The sequence below is a fragment of the Parasteatoda tepidariorum genome, chromosome 5, assembly GCF_043381705.1.
Source record: "Parasteatoda tepidariorum isolate YZ-2023 chromosome 5, CAS_Ptep_4.0, whole genome shotgun sequence".
NCBI lineage: Eukaryota > Metazoa > Arthropoda > Arachnida > Araneae > Theridiidae > Parasteatoda > Parasteatoda tepidariorum.
Window position 1 is genome coordinate 66,584,860 of NC_092208.1, and position 20,644 is coordinate 66,605,503.

Sequence of the window (20,644 nt, forward strand, 5' to 3'; positions counted from 1 at the left end):
TTTCTGATGATTTTTATTGATTTTCTTTTCGTAATTTGTTTATTCTTTTGAATGTATCTTGTTTTTCCTGGACCTCTATACAAAACCATCGGGGTACTGAGGGAGATATTTTAAGCTTTTGCTTCTCCCTCAAATAGAAATGGTTTTGTTTTTAATGGCTACCGGGGCCGGTACCCCCTGAAGACGTCGGCTTCGGTGGTCGTATTTTTGTTTTATTTCATTTGTATTGTATATATATATATATATATTTATATATATATATACATACAATGTGGTATCGCTAAGTGAAGATCATCAGAAGTTTGCATAGAATCCAGTGTCAGTCGGATTTCAAGTCTTTTCACTTTTTCCTTAGTTACCTTAGTCAGTTAAATCTTTGGTTTATGCTACAGTTGTGGACCAACTACATAAGTTCACAAAGAATCTTAACATAGATACGTAATACAGATCTAAGAAAGTAAAATATATATAAGGAAGTTTTTTGAGAAATGAAATCTTCCGAATATAATCTAAGCATTGCAAAACTAACAAAACGATGAAAAAGTACTAACAATAAAATAGGATACAAAAATAGACCCGTTGAAATTTATTCTATCTTTCTTACACTATCCTATAGTTATTGCATTTTCTACTTTCCGGAAATCATATTTTCCCCATTTAATACTACACACAAAGAGTATTTGTAGTATTTTTTTCTAATACTCAATTCTTTAAATGCTACTTATAAACATGCATGTATTTTTCTTTTATATACTTGAGTGCATCAGATTCACTGAGGATCATATCCATCAGCGAGGCATGACAATTTTAAACCAAAGAAACTCCCCAACACCTTGTTAAAAATCGTTTTTTTTTTCAGTAATTTAAAAACAAAAAAATCTTCGAAACAATAAGATGAGCACTTCTGCAATTAATGCCATTTGATATAAGGGCTAGAGAAACAAAACCACCGTAAAAGATTGGACCCACTGTAGCGTAAGTTGAAGAAAAACTATAAACACAATAAATGAACCAAGTATATGACGCAGCACAATCTGAAGTGCAGTGGAGAATTTTTGATGGCGTGTTTTTGATATGCTTGTTTGAACATTAAGCCAAGCATTTACCATCTGAAAGGATTTGAGGAGATTCTTGGTTGAAACTTTGAGCCTCTAATGTTTTTTTTCTCCTCTTCTTTTTATGCGTTTTTCAAGATTACATGCATTTTGTTAAGATATGATAGTTAAGTATCATTATGTAACTTTTTGGTTGTTTTAACTAAGCAAACTAACATAAAAAAACGTTCACTTATTTTCATCGCAATAACTTATTTTCGATTTAAGCACGCCTTGTGTCTTTTAAAGATTTTTGATTGCTTATCCATGTAATAAAGGGTGTTAATAAATAAACACGTTTCAGCGATTTCAGCCTTGAAGTGCAGGATTTTACGTTAATTGTAGCAACATGTGGAGCTGTGCTTGCTTGCAACTTAGTTTCCTTGGAAAACCACTACAGTATTCTTCCTCCTCAATCGATTCAATTTTAGTCACCTTTTTCAGAACTTACTTCTGTCTGATGCATAACAATTAAAAAGTAGAAACTGCTAGTTTTAATGCCCTAAACGACATTAAAATCTTACATGTAAAGCTCCATCTAATGCTTTAAATGTGAATAACTTTGCCCTGGGTTCATATTACATACGTACCAAGTTTCATCGACTTCGTCAAACAGAACAAGCAGTACATTATAAAGGGTATTGTAAGGACGCAAATAACATAGTAAGAAAAGCAGTCACAATTCGGTTACTGAAATTTATTAAAAAAGAAAAGAAATAGTTAGGCGCCATCTGGTATATAGTCAATGTTAGTATAGGCGCCATCTGGTGATGGTGAGAAATTAAAAAAAAATGGTTATATGTTAGTATACGCGCCATCTGGTGGAGGTGAGAAATTAAAAAAATGGTTATACGTTAGTCACTAGCATCATCTGGTGGGATTAATTAGAGTATAAATGGAAAGTAGTGTCGGAACAAGCATTTTCAGTTGCATCCACCAACGGCAGAAATTCCGAATTGTTAGAATTTTAATATGTCTTTAAAATAACTGTAATTTTTAAAGAAAAATGCTATGATTTTCTTTTATTATTGAAAAAAGTGCAAAATTTAATCTCTAGAAAAATTTTCTCCATTCCAATTTCACTGCCAAGAAATAGTCTCAAATAATTCGAATCTACGTTTGACGGTTAGAGTTATTGAGTGCCTGTCAAAATCTTATCTTCGAAATCTTTGACTTCCATTCCTCTCGGCAAGTCAATATCTTCGATTGCCACTCTTTCGCCTCCATGTCACTTTCATTCAGCGAGATAAGATTGTCAAAATATGCTTTTTCCCAATTTCTGTAGATATGAAACAGAAAGATTGTTCTTAAAGTCTTCACTCTATGGAGAAATTATTTCGTATTTATTAATCTGCTGTAGTATAAGATGAAAAATATTTGAGAAGTTCTTACTCTATATTCCTAGCTTATCTACTTGAATCAGTTCATATATTGTATAATGTACAGTGAGCAAAAAAATAAAATAAATAAAAAGACCAATCTCTGTAATTTTATATCTTAATCTGATGACCAGATCTTCACGTTACACGTTACCTCAAATATGATAATTAATTAGTTCAAACGATAGTTTAAGTTATGAACTCAGACACTAAGAGGAACTTTCTTTGAATAAATATAATTTTTTTTTCCAACGGATTCAGATTCCCAAAATATAGATGCTAACCGGAATCTGCAAAATATGACCCTAATAGTGTGGCAGCTGAATGGTCTGAAGTTTGAGCCCTTTCATGCAAATTTTATTTTTTACATATTTTGCCACAACTCGAGAGTTTTTAAGTGAATTGATAAAAATATTCGCAAACAATTATAAATTTTGTTTATCCAAAAGTAATTCCAAACCAAAACAACCTCACTTCTATTTACTAAAAGCAAAAAGAAGCTTTTCGCAAATATTTAATTTTTTTTTTATTATTTTATGGAATAATAGTCGAAAATTTTTAAATTTTAAAATATACAATTTCTTACAGGCATTCAAAAATGTAATTGTACGTGGCAAAATACAAAATCTGAGCGAAATCGGTCGAATAAATCCCAAGAAACTGAATTTTTAAAAAGCTGTTTTTTTTATTTTTCAAAAAGATAATTTTTAGATCTCATGCTTATATTCATTTCAAAATTGAACGCAACACATATAAAGTCAGCAAATTTGCAGGTTTTTTAAAAATGACATTCAAGATCAATTTTTATTTATTTTCTAATCTTTTGCGCAGTTCAATTGACATAGATTACATTTCTTGGCTTTTTTCCCATCTACTACAGTAGCTCCAGCAGTTAGATTTTTTTTTTGATTATACATATGCAAACTTCAAGAGAAGAATGAAATAATTTTTTAATCAAGATTTTCAAAATGGATATGAGAAATGGTATGCAAAATAAATACTTAATCAGTTACTTTAGGAAGCCAAAGCATTTTATAAAGCATAAATAACCGAGTTTCTACTAAGCATTTGATTGCAACCGGCAAGGTCAAGCAGTATTCACCTAGTTCCTTAGTGGGAACCCGAAATCTTTGACTTATACTGAGGGTACTTGGTGCTTTGAAACTATTGCTAAATATTCTTCTAATCAGGTTTCTCCAGACAAGAACTTACCAGTAATCAATCCATTGTTGGCATTGTATTTCTTTAGAGTGTACAAAGTAATCGACCTAAATTTGCCCAACTAAATTTTGGGTATGAGTAACAGCGCGTAAAACACACAGTGTAAAAGTTTCCGGATCCAATTACGATTAAAAAAAAAGGCACCTAGGGTACCAATACTCTTAAACATAGAATCGATTTTAACTCGGTAGCTTAGCTCAGTACTGTTTAATTAGAAACCATTAATTTATTTTCCCTTCGTTAAGTATCCATTGTCATAATTTAAGATATTTGTCGTCTTTAAAATATTTTCAGTAATGTTTTTACTTGTATATTTTTATGTCAGAGAAATAAGCAAACGTAAAGAATTATTGCAAACAATGGCGGAAATTTAAGTTTTGTTTTGCAATCTTTTATTACAAATTTCTATCCTGCAAAAAATTCTGAATTAAATTAAGTTAAAAAGTATTTTTACCGTAACATGTTAAGGAACAAAAAATCTGATAAACCGTAATTTTTACAGTGATAATTACCGTATAACCACTGAATTACTCTAACTAAACATATATCACTATAAACTTTACAGCATAATATTTTACGGTTAAAATGGATTTTACGGAGAAAGCGATTTTACGGATGAGGTATCTAAAGTGCCGGTACTTTATACCGTAGTTTGATCCTGAATTATTTACAGTGCAATAGTTTATTTAATAACGCAGCTCATCACACCACATACTGATAGTAATTTTTATAATTTTAAGAGTTGTGGCATATTTCTTATAAAATGGTTAATATGATATTTAGTGGCAGAAAAAGCAAAAATTAGAAGATTATTATCCAGGTTGGTCAGGACAAAGAAGAAATTAAAATAATCAAAATCAATTTTATTCGTGATAAGAAACCTGAAAACGCTCACTATTTATAAGAACGTTCATTCAACTCCTCACAAAAACTAAAATTAATTTACTTTTTCAATGCTCTAAATTCTACTAAGAGTCATTAAAATTTGGAAATAAATTTATTCACACTGTCTGAAATAGAATAAAAAAACGTACGGAAAAAAGTATTGACTTTTACTTTAAAGTACTTTTGCAAACATATTTTACTATATAAATTCAACATTTACCGTAAAATGGATGATTGAAGAAAATGAGAAAAATATGACTGAAGAATTACTAAGTTATTGCCATTGTCGGTATTCAAACTGAGGAGAACTGTTCAAAGTACTTATCAACTGTGCACATTGCAGAGATTTAAACCTTGGTAAACTGTTTAAAGTGCTAAACTGAGAAAATTGTCAAGATATGAAAGAAGGGAAACTCACCATCTTACTAAGTGTATACGTTACTGGGACTCAAATCTGGGGAAATTGTTCAACGTACTAATCAAGGTGTTGGAAATTGTTTAGCCATTGACCCCAAAAAGAGACAATATCAACTTTCAGATTACAGATTGCCCATCACTGCTTGGCAGAACATTTATTCAAGATAGGAGTTTCATCTTCCAAAATTACCAAGAAGGTCCCGGGAAAGGTAGAAAGAAGGTCCCGGGATAAAGGAGAGATTACTAAAATATTTATTAAAGTAAGAGCAAAAATGAACTTTTAACGATCAAAAATCCGAACCTATCGAAAAGGCTATGTTTGTTCAGAAAAATACCTTTTTGTATCGGATTTCCTAATTTAAAATATCGTCTACACTTATTAATTAGCACATTTGAGGTCACCCCCTCAAGTAAAATAAGAATGAATTCCAGAAAGTGAAGATCCGATCAAATGTTATTTATGGTGATCATTTTTTTTGCCCTCTGTACATAGTTTTTATGTATAAATTCTTATTTTATCATGTTTTGAAAAGTATATAATAAGGGCTTTCATTACAAAACACTCTGAGTAACTGTGTAAAGCACGTTAAATTCCTTGCGTAAAAAAAAGTTAAGAAATTTTTTTTATCTTTGAAGCAATAAGCAAAACTTATAAGTACATTTTTCTTTAACACAAACACGACAACAATTTTTAACGAGCTTTAAAGAGTGTTTTATTCGACACAAGACACTTTTAAAATACAATCAAAACAACTAAAAGTATTTCTTATCTTCCAAAATACTTTTATGAGCATATTTTTCTTTTTAAGAGAAATAGTGTTACAATAAATCACATATTTTTCTAGATATACTCCACTTTCATTTTTTTTAAACATTATTTTCTTGTAGTACCATTCTTTATGCTGTTCAAAAGAAAAGAAACTATCTTAACACGTTTTTATTTTTATCTGTCTGGAAGGAAATTAATACTCAGCTGTGACTTAACTGTATCCGTCAATACTAATTTCTTTCTTTTATCTCTTTGTAAAACATTTTAACAAGACTAAAAACTGAATTAATGGAGTTAAAAATAAAATAGATTAGGTATAGTTTTCATTTTTAAATTAGATTCTTTGATAAAATTTTATATGTTTACTTCCACGCAGTATAAGTTGAAGTAGTAATATTGGAAACGATCATTTAAGGAATTAATATTGTCATAAAAATCATCGATAGAATTATAGTCACAGTTCATTATAGTTCAAAATCAGAGTTCATCTATAGAACTATACACACAATCATTTAAGCTTAATATGATCTCTTAAATTTGTTTGTTTTTGTGGATATAAAGTATTAAATTGTGCAAATGTTTGTTTGTACAAATGCTTGTACAAATTTATATGTACACATAAATAATTTTTTTTATGTTTAGTTGTTTTAAATGCAATTTAATATCGTTCTATAAGTAAAATTCAATATTTTTATGTAAGTTCTTTAAAAGATCGAAAATTAAAAACAAATCTGTGCAAAATGTAGGAAAAAATAGTACATATATATTTTTTCAATTTTCTAAAAAAGTAGATAATGCCTGCTTCAAAAATGTTCCGGACATGTAAAGACCAAAATATTTATTTAACAGATAGTTGTTGTTGTTGTAGTTCATTTATGTCGCACTAGAGCTGCACAATGGGCTATTGGCGACGGTCTGGGAAACATCCCTGAGGAAGATCATAACAGATAGTATCAAATAGACAACAAAACGATCGGAACAGATAGTATCTTCTTAAAGATTTAATTATGAAAGATCTAATTTAAACAAAACTCTAAAAATTGTTTTTTTCTCATTAGAATAAGAAGTCTTTACAGTAATAAATATATATGTGTATGAAAAATGTAAACTTAGAAAATATAATATGTATTTGAAGGTTTCCTTATGTCTTTGAAGTGTCAAGTTACGAAAAGCTTTCAGACACTGCTATAGTGAATTAGCATAATCTTCATGCTTCCCAAGATCTCAACTCGAATAGATCTTCTTATTTCTAAAATTATCTCAATTAAATTTCCAACAAAAATGCTAACACTAAAAGTACTAAATGATTTCGAACATTTTATCGAAACTCAAATACTTATATCGAGATATTGGGTAGTTTAGTTGAGTATATGGGTATTTTCAATTAACATGTTTAAATTTTATCACTAGTTATATTGGAACTTATGTATTATGCTAGTTACATAGGAACTTATGTACAGTGTGCGAAATAAAAAACGGACCACCCTGAATATTTGATATAATGTTCGATTAGTGCAAACGATACTTTAAGTTACGAAATCAGGCACAAAAACACACTTTCTCTGAAACATACCTTTTTTTTCAACGGATTAGGATTTCTGATCCTTAAAACATAGGGGGTAGCCGATATATGAGAAATATGCCCCCATAGTTTACTCAGAAGAGTGATCCAAGGTTTGGACCCCTTAATGTTAATTTTATTTTCTGTGTATTTCGTCATATCTCAAGAACTTTTTAAGTGAATTGGAAAATTTTTACATACACTTAAAAATTCGCTTATATAAAAATAATTCTAAGCAAAAAATAAATTTTAGTATATATTTTTTATTATTTTAATACTTATAATAGTCGGAAAATATTTGTACTGTGAGGTGTATATTTTTTACATTGTTTTAAAGTATGCAATTTTACATGGAAAAGTAAAACATTTGAGTGAAACCGCTTAAATAGTTCTTGAAAAATGGAATTTAAAAGAGTCGTATATTTAAAATCCAATTTCTCAGTAACTATTCAACTGATTTCGCTCAAAATTTATGTTTTACTATGAAAAATTACATAATTTAAAATGATGTAAAAAAATGTATACCTTACAATTCAAATGATCTTCGACTTTTATTAAAAAATAATATATGTGTAGTAAAATTTATTTCTTGCATGGAATTATATTATAAACAAATTTTGTAAGTGTTTTCAAAAATTTTTGAATTCGATTAAGAAGTTCTCATGTCATAGCGAAATATGCTGAATGTAAAATTAGCATTAAGAGATCTGAACTTTGAATCGCTTTCCTGAGCAAACTACGGGGACTATATTTCCCAGATAGCTGCTACCCTTATTTTGGCTATTTATTATTTACTATTATTATTTATTATTATTGTTATTATTATTAATATTTATTATTATTATTAATATTTATTAATATTTATTATCATTAATAATTATTATTTATTATTATTGCCTTATTTTGGGTTGTCATTGTATACCCCGTCGAAAATAAGGTATGTTTTTTCAGACAAAGTACGCTTCTGTGTCTGATTTCATAATTTAAAACATCGACCGCACTAATTAATTACCATATTTGAGGTCACCCCCCTTTTACCATTAAGAATGAGGTCTTAGAACTTGAAGATCTGATCATTATATCAAAAGTTATTTAGGGTGGCCCATTTTGTTTTTGCAGCACTGTACAAACAAATGCTTTAGTTTGCGTATTATTTGAAAGAACTTTTAAGTCTGCACATTTTTTTATTTTTCTAACTTTGTTACAGCAAACCTTAAAGCTGTAAATTTAATGCGACCGTGTACTAACATTTTAATAATGTACAGAGTGTTCCGTAATGCTCTTCCTCAATTCATGTGTTTAGAATTCTTGATGAAAATAAAATCATAGAAGTATACACAATAGGTTAATATTTAATTAAATCACTAATGAAAGTAGCACTATGAATTATAGTAAATAAAATAATTTTCAGAAATATTTTTTTACAAACACCGTACCAAAACAAAAGCAAGAAATGTAAATTTGTTGTATTTTTTAAAAAAAATAATCACACAAAACTGAAGTGGCAAGATATTATACATGATCAAAAACTTCATTCGCTTCAAAAATGTATAAATAGGAAATGAGAGTTGAGGTATTTCAAGCACTTAGAAACGGGCGCCTATTTTCAAGACTTGCCAGACGTGAGTGAGAAGAAACAAACGTGGTTTGAAATACAAAACGTAAAGTTGCCAACAAAAAAATGGAAAATAAAGGAGAGAAACAAACCTAGAAAAACCTCAGTTGCTTAGAGAGAGAGGAAACAAGAAAAAAGAAAAACAGAACAAAAAAAAAACATAGTGGCCGAGAGTAGAAAATCAGGGCAAATGCAAGTGCTGAGGTGAGGCAGTGAGGAACTAATTATATTAGAATTTGCATTGATACGAATAAAACAAGTTTCTAGGGCATCAAGATGAGCAGATGTGACTGGAGTGAAAATAATTTTGGCATTGTGGAAATTTAATTTATGCCCAAGATTCCAACAATGTGCAGCAATGATTTCTCGCTTTCTTGATAACGGACAGATCGAATTCTTTAAGTCTAAATTTTAAAGCGAGTTTAGTTAGTCCTATGTATACAAGATCATATTGACAATGAATGAGGTAAATGCTCCAATGATTATCAAAGCTAATCGGTCCAGCAAGAGATTTTAATTTCATTTTGTTAACAGGCTTATTCATGCATAATTTCGAAGAAAACTATTTTAAACATTTATTGATAAATTTTGTTTAAATCTTAATCAGAAATTTATATTTAAAATTGAGTAGGAGAATCTTAAAGAGCAAAATATTTAAGAAGACATAAAAATCAAGAGATTGAATACTAGTTCTGTTTATCAGAAATAAATCATAAATATTCTATTATTTAAATATATTTGAATTTTTTTATTCTTTTCAATTGATTTTTTTTGCATAATTTAAAATGAAATAATGTCATTTTGTTTTATTTAAATAGCAAATGAATATATATTGTAAGTTTTGATGATCAGTTGATTTCAAAAGTAAAACATTTTTTTTTTCAATTTGCTTAATGCTAAGGAACGAAAAAAGTAAAACAAAATGACTTGGAAAAGTGCCAGATGCATTATGATCTAAAAGCAGTTTGTTTTATTTTTCTACATTAACTTTTTCATTTTGATCATTTCTCTAAGCTTTGTTCTTTCATAAAAGAAAATAATAATTGAAAATAAGTCAATGTAATATTTTTTTTAACTAATGCATTATTTTGATAAAAAAATGATAAACTATTTTCTTTGTAGAAATTCAAGTTTCTTCTTCGTTTTGAAGAAATATCTAAATTTGAGTGATGCTGTATTTGATATTTTCGAATAAAGCACTTCATTATATTACGCACTATAGCGATTCAGACATGTTTTGAAGGCATTTTATTTTTCGGTTCTTTTGTTTCATACGTTCAACAAATGACAAGATAATGGCAAAAAATATTGATTTTAAAAGTGTTTTCCTTTTTAATATAAGTAATAGGAAAGGTTACTAGTAGAAAAGAAATCCAAGCTTAGCTTGCTTAAAATTGTTAAAGAAATCAACAAATAGTTAAATAGAGTTTGCATCTTGAAAAAAATGTAAAATTTGCTGAAATGTTAACTAAACTATAGTTTCATAAATTTCTGTCAAATGAAGAGTTGATATTCTAACAGCAAAAATCAAAGAAAAATAACTGAAATAAACATTAAAAATGTTATATTCTGCAAAATTAAGAAAATGAATGCTGTAAATATTTAATCATTGCTTTTATCAAAGTTAATAGATATATGAAATCAATTTCTAACTAAAAATATTAATCATTAATTAATTTAAATTCTTAACTAAATCACATTTTCACACAAACTTGGTTAATTAAAGTATTCAAAATATAAAAATTTATAAATTATTAATAATTTATGAATAATTAAAAATATTTTGAAGCAAAAATACGATGTTTAATTTGTCTGTAAAATCTGAAAAACTCCGCTAAATTTTTGAAAATAAAAATTTTAAACGTAGATACATTAAAAATTAAATGTGGTATTCATGAAGGAGCCTTGACAGTTAAAATATATTCTGAATTCCCTTCAATTGGGCCCGGGACAGCATGGTTGACAGGGCGCTGGACTCCGTTCATGAGATCGGGAGTTCAAATCCAGCCGGCTGAAGCCTCCCCATGTTCCCATAACAAATTATACCTATTATACTGAATTAGAGAGTGATCGTTTTCTTGTTCAGGCCAACATTATGATTTGTGGATGAATGAATGACGAATGAATGGTGTGACGTTTAGATGTGGCAGAAGGGGAATTCTTGGCCATAGATGGCGCCACTAGAAAACAAGAGCAATCGCACCCCTGCCCTAATGGCCTACAACAGCAACCATCCTTTCAAGTACATATGTTTTCACATTTTTAAATAAACGTCATAAAAAATAGTACTCAGTAAAAATAGTGACGATAATAAGGATCTCTACTCTATTATAATAATCTCTTTTTGCAAATAAATAATTATTAAAACAACAGAGTAAAAGTATTTCTTGGTTACATTTTAAAATATTTAAACTATTTGAAACATCTTCTGTGTCTTTCAAAAAGACGAAATGTCCATTATTCTGTAACCGCTGTTCTCTGTGTTGACGTTTCATATATATTTATCTGGAACTTTATATTTCAGGGATATTTTTATTTTTGTCCTTCGGCAAAATATGGTAGTCATTTTCACGTTCTTCTTCTTATTTATGCGAGATTTTGTTACATTTTAATACTTCTCGCATGGTATTTTGTTCTTGCGAATATTAACACTTGCGAGATTTTTTTTCCCAATGCACGATTGCATCCGTAAAGAATTTATCATTATAAAATTAAATTAACTATACTTAATTATTTCTTCAATTGCTGTTAAAAAATTTTCAATTTTTATTATTAACCTCAAAAGAATCTTTAAACTTCCGTTTAAGAAAAATAAGAAATCTATATATTTATTATAAAAAATATTTATTCATATTTTCATTCTAATCAGCTTTAAATGTTAAAAAAAATACACGTCTGTACGATTTAAGATACGTGTGTATTAAAACATAAAAAATTCGTGATGTTGAAGTTATAACATTAATAAAGTTAAAAATCAAGTACCGAAAAGGAGATAGTGTAGTTTTTGTTGAACTATCTTGTCTACTATATCTTTTGATACTTGGACTATCATTAACTAAATTATTAGAGTTTTTCACAATGGGGAGTTATTCCTATAGATTCGGTAGAATCATTCAACACCGCTTTTCATCTACCGAACTTGGTTTCTGGAAACCGCATCATAATTTTAAAAATTCTCATAATTAAGTTAATGATTTTCAAAAATTTAACTCTTTCTCAATCTATATTTTCTTATTTAACCTCTCGTCCGCTCGGGTTCTCGCCAAATCATCTTACATATTACCGTTCATTTTATTATCATGTTCAAGCTTGTCAATCCTAATTGGTTAAAATTCAATGCATGTGGTTCTTTATAATTTCCTAACGTCATTCGGTGTTTAGACGTTAAGAAAGAATATCTTCTTTTGTACTTAATTTGTACCTTATTTACTTATTTTTTGCGATTTAGTCTACGTAGCACAAAAAAGCCCTTTCCTTCGAAAATTGTGATGCTTATTTTAAAATGTTAAATACGCAATAAATTATTTCGCAATTACTTATTTATTTGAATTATAAAATGTTTGTATTAGTGTATCAGGAACTCTCAAATCCCTACTGACAAAAGCATTATGTAAACTATCTCGCTGATCCACAAAAATAATTCTATTCCTTTAAAAACTAACTAACACATAGGTTTGTAACAAAAATGCAAATTCGATTTCAAAATCATATTTTAAATCACTTTCTATTTTCAGTTATTTCCAACGTTATTACACAACGTACTAGAAAACATATTCAACCGAATTAACATTTATTAGAAACAACTAAATATTACAAAACAATAGAAATAAGCGCTTTACAACTGTTCCTCTAAGATTCCAGTACCGAACTTCAGATTTATACATAGTTTTGTAACCGAAATTCCAAATTCGATTTCAAAATAATATTTCAAATCACTTCGTATTTTCAGTTATTCCTAACGTTATTAAACAACGTACTAGGCAACATATGCATATATTCAACCAAATCATCAACGAAATTAACATTTATTAGAAACAACTAAATAATACAAAACGATAGAAATAAGCACCTTACAACTGTTCCTCTACGATTCCAGTACCGAATTTCAGCTTTAAGTATCAGCTAGAAAATTGTTGAGCAAATGCAAAACAAATATTTACAAGCTTGAAAAATATTCTAAATGTATTTGGATACAAAAGTCCCTCGCTTAGAACTTTGATCTTTGAATTCCAGTTTCAAAAAACCACTCTGACAGTCATAACAAATGACTGCTCTGACAAAGCTCTTTCGTGTCATGCAATCACGCTTAACATTAGAAGGAAAATGTGATAAATTACCGTGGTTACTTAGTGCTTTGTGGAACATTTACCAACAATAATCAATCACTGTATTGCACCTTATTTATAACTTAAATTTACTAATCTTGTATTATGTATTCACTGCCTTAACCTTAAGATACTCGCTGTCTTTAAGTAAGGACATAAAGCGCATATTTTTATGGTAGCAAATCAGCTAAATATCCACAAAAAATTCTTTCAAACAATGGTGAAGATTTAAGTTTAGCTCGGTGCTGCTTTATTAGAAACTGCTAATTTATATTTCTTTTGTTAAGTATTGGCATAACTTATTATGCTTGCTCCCTTTGACATATTTTCATGGAATACCATTAAAAGCATATTCTTATGTTAGCAAGTTAGTCAAATATACACAAAGAATTAATTCAAACAATAACGAAGATTTAAGTTTAGCTCGGTGCTGCTTTATTAGAAAACAAATTGCTTTCGTTTGTTAAATATCCATTCCTACATCTTAAGATACTAGCAGTCTTTAAAATAGCTAAAGTAATGATTCTACATGCATACTTTTATGTTAGAAAACTAGGAAAACAAAGAGTTACTTCAAACAATGGCTGAAATTTGGTTTTAGACTGCAAACATTTATTATTAACTTATAATTAATTAATCAAGCAATACATTCCCTATGCCATGCTTGTTTTCTTTAAAATATTTTTAAGCTATGCTTTTGCATGCATACTTAGAAAGTAATCAACAAGAATTGCTTCAAACAATGGTAAAAATTTGATTTTATTTCTGTAACGTTTCATTGCAAATTGCTAGTTTATTACACTTGCATTTTTTTCGCTACCTTCATATAAGATACTTGCTGTTTTCAAAATGTATAAAAATAAAGTCATCACATGTTTATTTAAGTTATAAAAACATAAACAAAGAATTGCTTTAAACAATGGCGAATTTTTGAGTTTAGTTCTTCAGTGTCTTATTGCCAACTTAAAGTTTATTCTTCTCGTATAGTACATTCTCTGCCTTAACTTAAAATACTTGTTATTTTCAAAATATATTGAAGTAACGTGATTGCATGCATATTATTCTGGAAAGTTAAGAAAATTCGAACAAAAAATAACTCTAAACAATTTTTAAGATTCACGCTTAGTCCTCTACTATTTACTAAAAACCTACTAATGCCGGTTTTAAGTTTTAAAATCTGATAAACTATAATAGGAAACTGGTAGCGAGGATATAGCTGAAAATATAAAAACGAATCATGGCCCACTATTGACATCATTCCGGACTATGTTCCATACATAACTTATTGAAAATGTTGAACAATATTTAAGAAGCTAGATTTTGTAAGCATATTTACATAAACATTTTCTGAATGTTACAGTGGACAATTAGAAACCCTGAATAGAACAATAAATACCACAAATAAATTTAAGTTTTTCGCTATCTGCACCAGGATATAACTTTTATTGTTGGCAATTCGGTTTATTTTAAAATAATTTGAAACACATTTTACAATTGGTGTCAGTGACAATACACTTAATAAGCAGGCATTTATAACAGAAACTTCTGACTTCATACAAATCTAAATTTTATATATAAAAATATCGCAACCGATGAGCTTTAAAATCCTCTTTACCAGGAATAAAAGTATACATGTTACGCTTCCATTACAAATCCAGAAGCGCTCTTTTGTATGATTTTGAACATGTGGCGTTTCATTATTTATAGCCAAAGCCCTTCAGTTGCTAAAAAAAATGGAGGATTTCGTTTGAACGTTTTTAATAAATAACTTTTAAGAAAACTGTAAAAAATATTATATAAAAAACCTAAACACTGGGAAAATTAAAACAAAAAATTAAATATAACTAAGTGAAATATTACTAAGTGATGCTTAAGAAATTTCAACAAAAATTCCTAGTTTATGTAGTTATTTCTTCAGCATAAACAAAAGCATAACCGTGTAGTTATGCATAAAAGCATGTAGTTAAGCATAAACAAAAAGGGTAAATGGATGTGATTTCACTCCTCTCATGTTGAGTTCTAAATCATGAAACAGTATTAAATAATTCTTAGCAAGTGCCTAGTTTCCTAGAAGTTTATATATTTTAAGTATGGATGTTATATATAACGGTGCAATTATGCTATCTGGCATTTTTTGAGAAAAAATGCAGTCAAAACTTCCAGAATATGGTAAAATTTACCATATTTCTGGTCGTAGAGGAACACGAAAAACTCGATAATTTTCATCAAAGTGCTTTGGTAATGATTTCGGAAAAATTAACTATAAAACATGGTTTAATAGAATGCGATGAAATTTGTTAAATTTATCATACACCTTAGAGTATGAAATAAAAATTATTTATTCGTCAAAATATGCTTTTCTGGTTGATATGCTGTACTAAATATACTGTAATAAAAACTATAATTTATAAAACTAGAATTAGCAGAAAAGCGTTACCATATTAAAAAAAATACCATATATCTTAATTTTATTAACAAAAATTATGTTTTTTTTTTCTTTAACCAGATTATTATAATCACACAGTACGTTAATTTTAACACAATTTTTTTTCCGTATATTTTAAGTGAGAAAAAAATCAACAACAATAAAATTCTTCTATGAGCGTTTGCGACATAAAAAATACATCAAATTTATTGGTGATCAGCTTTATTATTCAAATAATATTCTCATATTATTTGATAGATCAGGACACATTTTGTATTGATTTTGCTTACTGCTACAAGTGCGTTACCCTCTATATATCTACTGTTTCTTTCTCTTTTTTTTGTATAAGCTTAAGTTTTTAAGCTATAAACCAAAAAAACTGTAATTAAATTTTTTTTGAAATAGTCATTACCTAAGGATAAGAAACATAAAAGTCGGTTTCCATGGCTAACAACAAAGGTAATAAAGTTCAGCCAATTAAAAAAAATTGCCCGGGTGAACCATGGATTAAATAAAGAATTCACTATGAAAAAAAAGGGAAACTAAAATTTGACAGCTGAATATATATGCATAAGTATTGTTAATTTGAGAATGAATATTTACTTGCAATATACTAGATTGCTTCTATCCTATTTTTAATTTGCTTGCAGGATGCTTAGAAATTGTCCATATTTGCAAACTTTCTTCAATAAAAAAACTTAAATAAATTCTAATATTTATATCACACTCATAAACACCATTTTAATATTTTTGGCACAAATTTAAATTAGATGTGCATTATACAAACTAAAAACCAAATTTTTCGTTGTCCCACTCAGAACTCAAGCATGTAGAAAATAATTGTATTGGTTGAATTTGTATGGACTTACTTCCAGATAAAAAAAAATATGTTTATGTAAATTAACTATTTGCGTGAGATTTCTCATTATTGGAATCCGTATAATCAACATACTACTTTTCATCATTAAGGTTAAATATGTATCGCTCAAAGTGAGTATAAACTATGCTTTTAAAGGAGCGTGGTGTCTTTGGTTTATTATGTTTTATTCATATCGATGTGTAATTATAATGTTTTCAAATTATTGTGAAAGAAATGGCATGTTTAAAAATAGCACTTTGCTAAATCACTGGTTTTCACTCTTTAATTTACACTAGAAATAAAAAACAGCACAGAGAGGAAAAAATATCTGGTAAAATTACCGTATTGTAGGGTAATCACATTTTTGCTAAAAGAAATCAATAACTCTGGTTAGTAAAATCAAAATGCTATTTAAACCATTATTTGGTGAAAAATTATTTAAACCGTTTATTTGATGAGTTTCAGTTCATATTCTGGTTTTCAAAAATATTAGTTCATATTACCCCACATTTAGTAAAAAATATCTAACTAAAAACTAAATTTTTCAGAATGAATGATTATTTTTTGTCTTTTCTAAGTTATCGTGCCATTATGCCATTTTCTAAGTTATTGTGATAAATTATAAATTTTTATTTTGCTGAAAGAAATTGCACTTTATTGTACGTTTTATCAAAATTATAACAAATGCTTCGGTAAAAATTACCAAGTTTCAAAACATAAAAAAAGCTAAATGCTACAAAAATTTTATTTCGGTGCTTTAAAAAGAGCATTATAACGGCATATCTCGTTTGAAGCAAAATGCCTATAGACTCTTAAATAATAATATGCTTGTATCTAATCTAAATAATATTATTTTGAATCATGGAATATGGTATTTTATTTTTTCTTATATGCTGCAATATAATAAAACTCATAAAACATAAATACATGTTTGTTTTTTCAAATAATACAAAATAGTGTTATTAATTTTTCATTTTAGTGATTACATTTTTGTTATATATATGCTTCTTTTGTTTAGATCATATTTTTAAAAAAATCTGAAACACTTTAAAGATTACAACGAAATATGCAGAACGAAGATTTTGTTTGAAAATAATAGTAACAAACGCAATGTTATACCCGGTTCTGATTAAAAAACCCATTGCTCGTACATTGAAATTGCTTTGCAAAGCATTCGAATGCATGCTTTGAGTTTCGTGGATTCAAAACTTACGCTTAAAATGAAATTGGATCAGTCTGTTTATTCTTGTACAAAAATGAAAATTAAAATTACGGAAAAAATAGTTACTTAAAATACAAATTTTCAATTTAGTATTATTTTTTTAAAAAATTACGTGTAGTTTACTAAAGTTTAAGAATGTGGTATTGCTAAAAACAAACTGGAAGTCAAAGAAACATAAATCACTTATACAATGTATAACATAAGAATAAATAAAACTCATTTAAACTATCTTTAGACGGCAGTTATATGCATTTGTTATTTCAACTAATGAAAAAATAATTTTTTTCTTCTAAAATTAGATGCTTTAAAAGTTTAAACAACTAATGTAATTAAAATTTCGTAACATGATTTAAGACTTACATTATGAATGAAATAGCAAAAGTTATTTTGTTCTTCTGCAAAAATGAAACAAGTAAAAATAATGAAAAATTATAAAAGGAATTTTTTAAATTTCGTAGAATTTCTTCGATATATTTAGATAATTATAGCTGGGAAAAGTTTTGTTGCTTAAAAGAAATTAATAGTCAAGCAAAAAAATAGTTTCAGAGATTGTTTTAAAAAGAAAATGCATATCTATAAAAATATTCGCTGTTTCGGATTTGATGAATGCATAAGGGAGTTTAGTTACAAAGGACGATATTTTAAACTAATTCACGAAAAAAAACATCGTAGCCATATTCCATTATTATTCCAGATTATCATTGAAAAAAAAAATTCCCAGTCTGCTCATTGGAACAAATATCCATTCATTATTTTTTTTAAGGAAAATAGATTTCAAAGATTTATTATTCCAAGAAAAGATAAATTTTGAAAACAAAATAATAAATAGAAAACCTAATTAAAATTAGAAATTAAAGCAAGCATAAAGTTTAAATCGAAGAGATGTAAAGACTTCAGACAACAAAAAGAAAATTAAAAATCTGTCGACACCTTTATTTTCTATGGATACTTTGAGAAAATATGCTGAAAATCCATTTAAAAACTGTCATTGTTAAAATATCAAACTTTTCTCAACTCCAAACTGAAATGAAATATTTTTCGAAAAATCTTTTTTCGTGGATTGTGTTGGTTTTGAGCAAATATAGATTAAATTTTCCAAAGACACTTTCATTTTAGTTTGCTACATTGAAAATGTTTTATCAAGTTTTTACACTAAAGATGTTTTTATAAGTTTTTTTACATTAAAAATGTTTTATCAAGTTTGTCTCATTAGAAATATTTTATTAAGTTTGTAACATTGAAAATGTTATAATGTTACATTCGAAATGTTTCATTAAGTTTATTACAATGAAATCATTTTATTAAAATTGCAACCATATAAATGCATAATTAATCTCAATAAGGTGTTTATTAACGTAAAATTTATATAAATTACAGAAGCTTTTTTTTCTAAATTTTTGCATTAAGCAATTTTTACGCAACCGTTTTAATGAACCTGATTCCAGACGCATTCATATTTATTTATATATATCGAAATGAATAAAAAATATCCCGAAATATAATTTTATAGAAATGTAAAATAGGGAGGACTTACCTTTATAAGATGAAACTAAAATAACAGTAAACAGCAATAACAAATTCTCTATATTTAAGCGTATTTTCTCCATTTTGCTGTAATTTATAATTCAACAGAATTTGGACAAAGAATTTGAGCTTAATTTTCAAAATTCTTGTATCTGTAAGCCATATTGCATTGAAAACATTCTTCTAAAAATCTTGCTGTATCCATAATAGATGTTTTTTAATGTATAAAAACTAAACCGATTTTCGCATGTGCAAATTTATGAAAACATTTGAACATTAAAATTATATATTCTGTCACATATGAGCTGGCTATATGATAATTTTCCAGAGTAGTTTCTATAAAATCATTTTATGCTTATTTATATATAGAAACTTCGCAATTAGCAACATGTGCATATTTGCATTTGATAATATGTAAATAATCAAACATTCAAAATTATTGTGAAAAATATATTTCACAACATTGCTGTTTAATCCATATATATATTAATAATGTGTGCAAATTTTTATCACAATGAAGTATTTTTATAAAATTAAAATTTATTCACAGCACTAATTTTATATTTCTTAAATTCCTTGAGAAGAAAGTCCCATGTTCATTTTTATTTTTTTATATATATATTTGAAATAAAATAAAAAATTCGCAATATTTCTTTTCACTTTCCTCTTTTAATTGCATAGAAATAAACCATAAATTATTATTGCCAAAGCACACCAAAAGAGTGTTTTGTTTATGAAAGATTATTCAATAGGCAATAAAACTTTTTACTCCGTAGAAAGTTCGGATCATGTGGAGAAGAGAACAGGAGAACTGTTACTGATCCTTTTTCGGTCCACTCTCCTGTGTATAGGACTTCGTGGATTTTCGATGCGCGAAAGCTTTAGCACGCATGGCAGTAGTAGTAGACGGTAGTTTTGATTTTATAACGCCAAAAGATCGACAGCGCCATCTATAGGATAAAAGAGATAAAGGTAGGGAAGTTTCTTGTAAAGGAGGTGAAATCAAATTCCAAACGTAGTAACTTTAGAACAAAGCGAATATTTCATCAGGGCGATGCGTTAATTCATTTCATCTTTGTTTCGTTGTTGTTCACATCACCGTGCATTTTTGAATTTTTTAAGATTAATATAAAAGTTTTCGGCATAATATTTGAAAGAAAATCATGCCAAGAATATAATATTAAGTTAAATGTTTAGTAGTTATTTTAAAATTTTTGGAATACCACAATTTTTTTTAATTAGTTTACTATTTTATAAAAAGAAAAAACACAATGCTAAGTAAAACTGTCTTAACCTATTACATCGTATTTTCCAGAAAAAAATTTAAATCTCATTATATTGTTTAAAT

General features: G+C 27.8%; 1 protein-coding gene across 1 annotated transcript in view; it reads right to left on the reverse strand.

Moving 5' to 3' along the window:
• Window positions 1-20,145, reverse strand: part of LOC107441037 (nephrin) — a 342,812-nt gene extending 322,667 nt beyond the window's left edge. Inside the window, exon 1 of the mRNA XM_043050259.2 lies at window positions 19,307-20,145. Coding sequence (XP_042906193.1) covers window positions 19,307-19,379 — 73 coding nt within the window. The 5' untranslated portion in view covers window positions 19,380-20,145. The remainder of the gene's footprint in view (window positions 1-19,306) is intronic.
• Window positions 20,146-20,644: the final 499 nt, after the last annotated feature.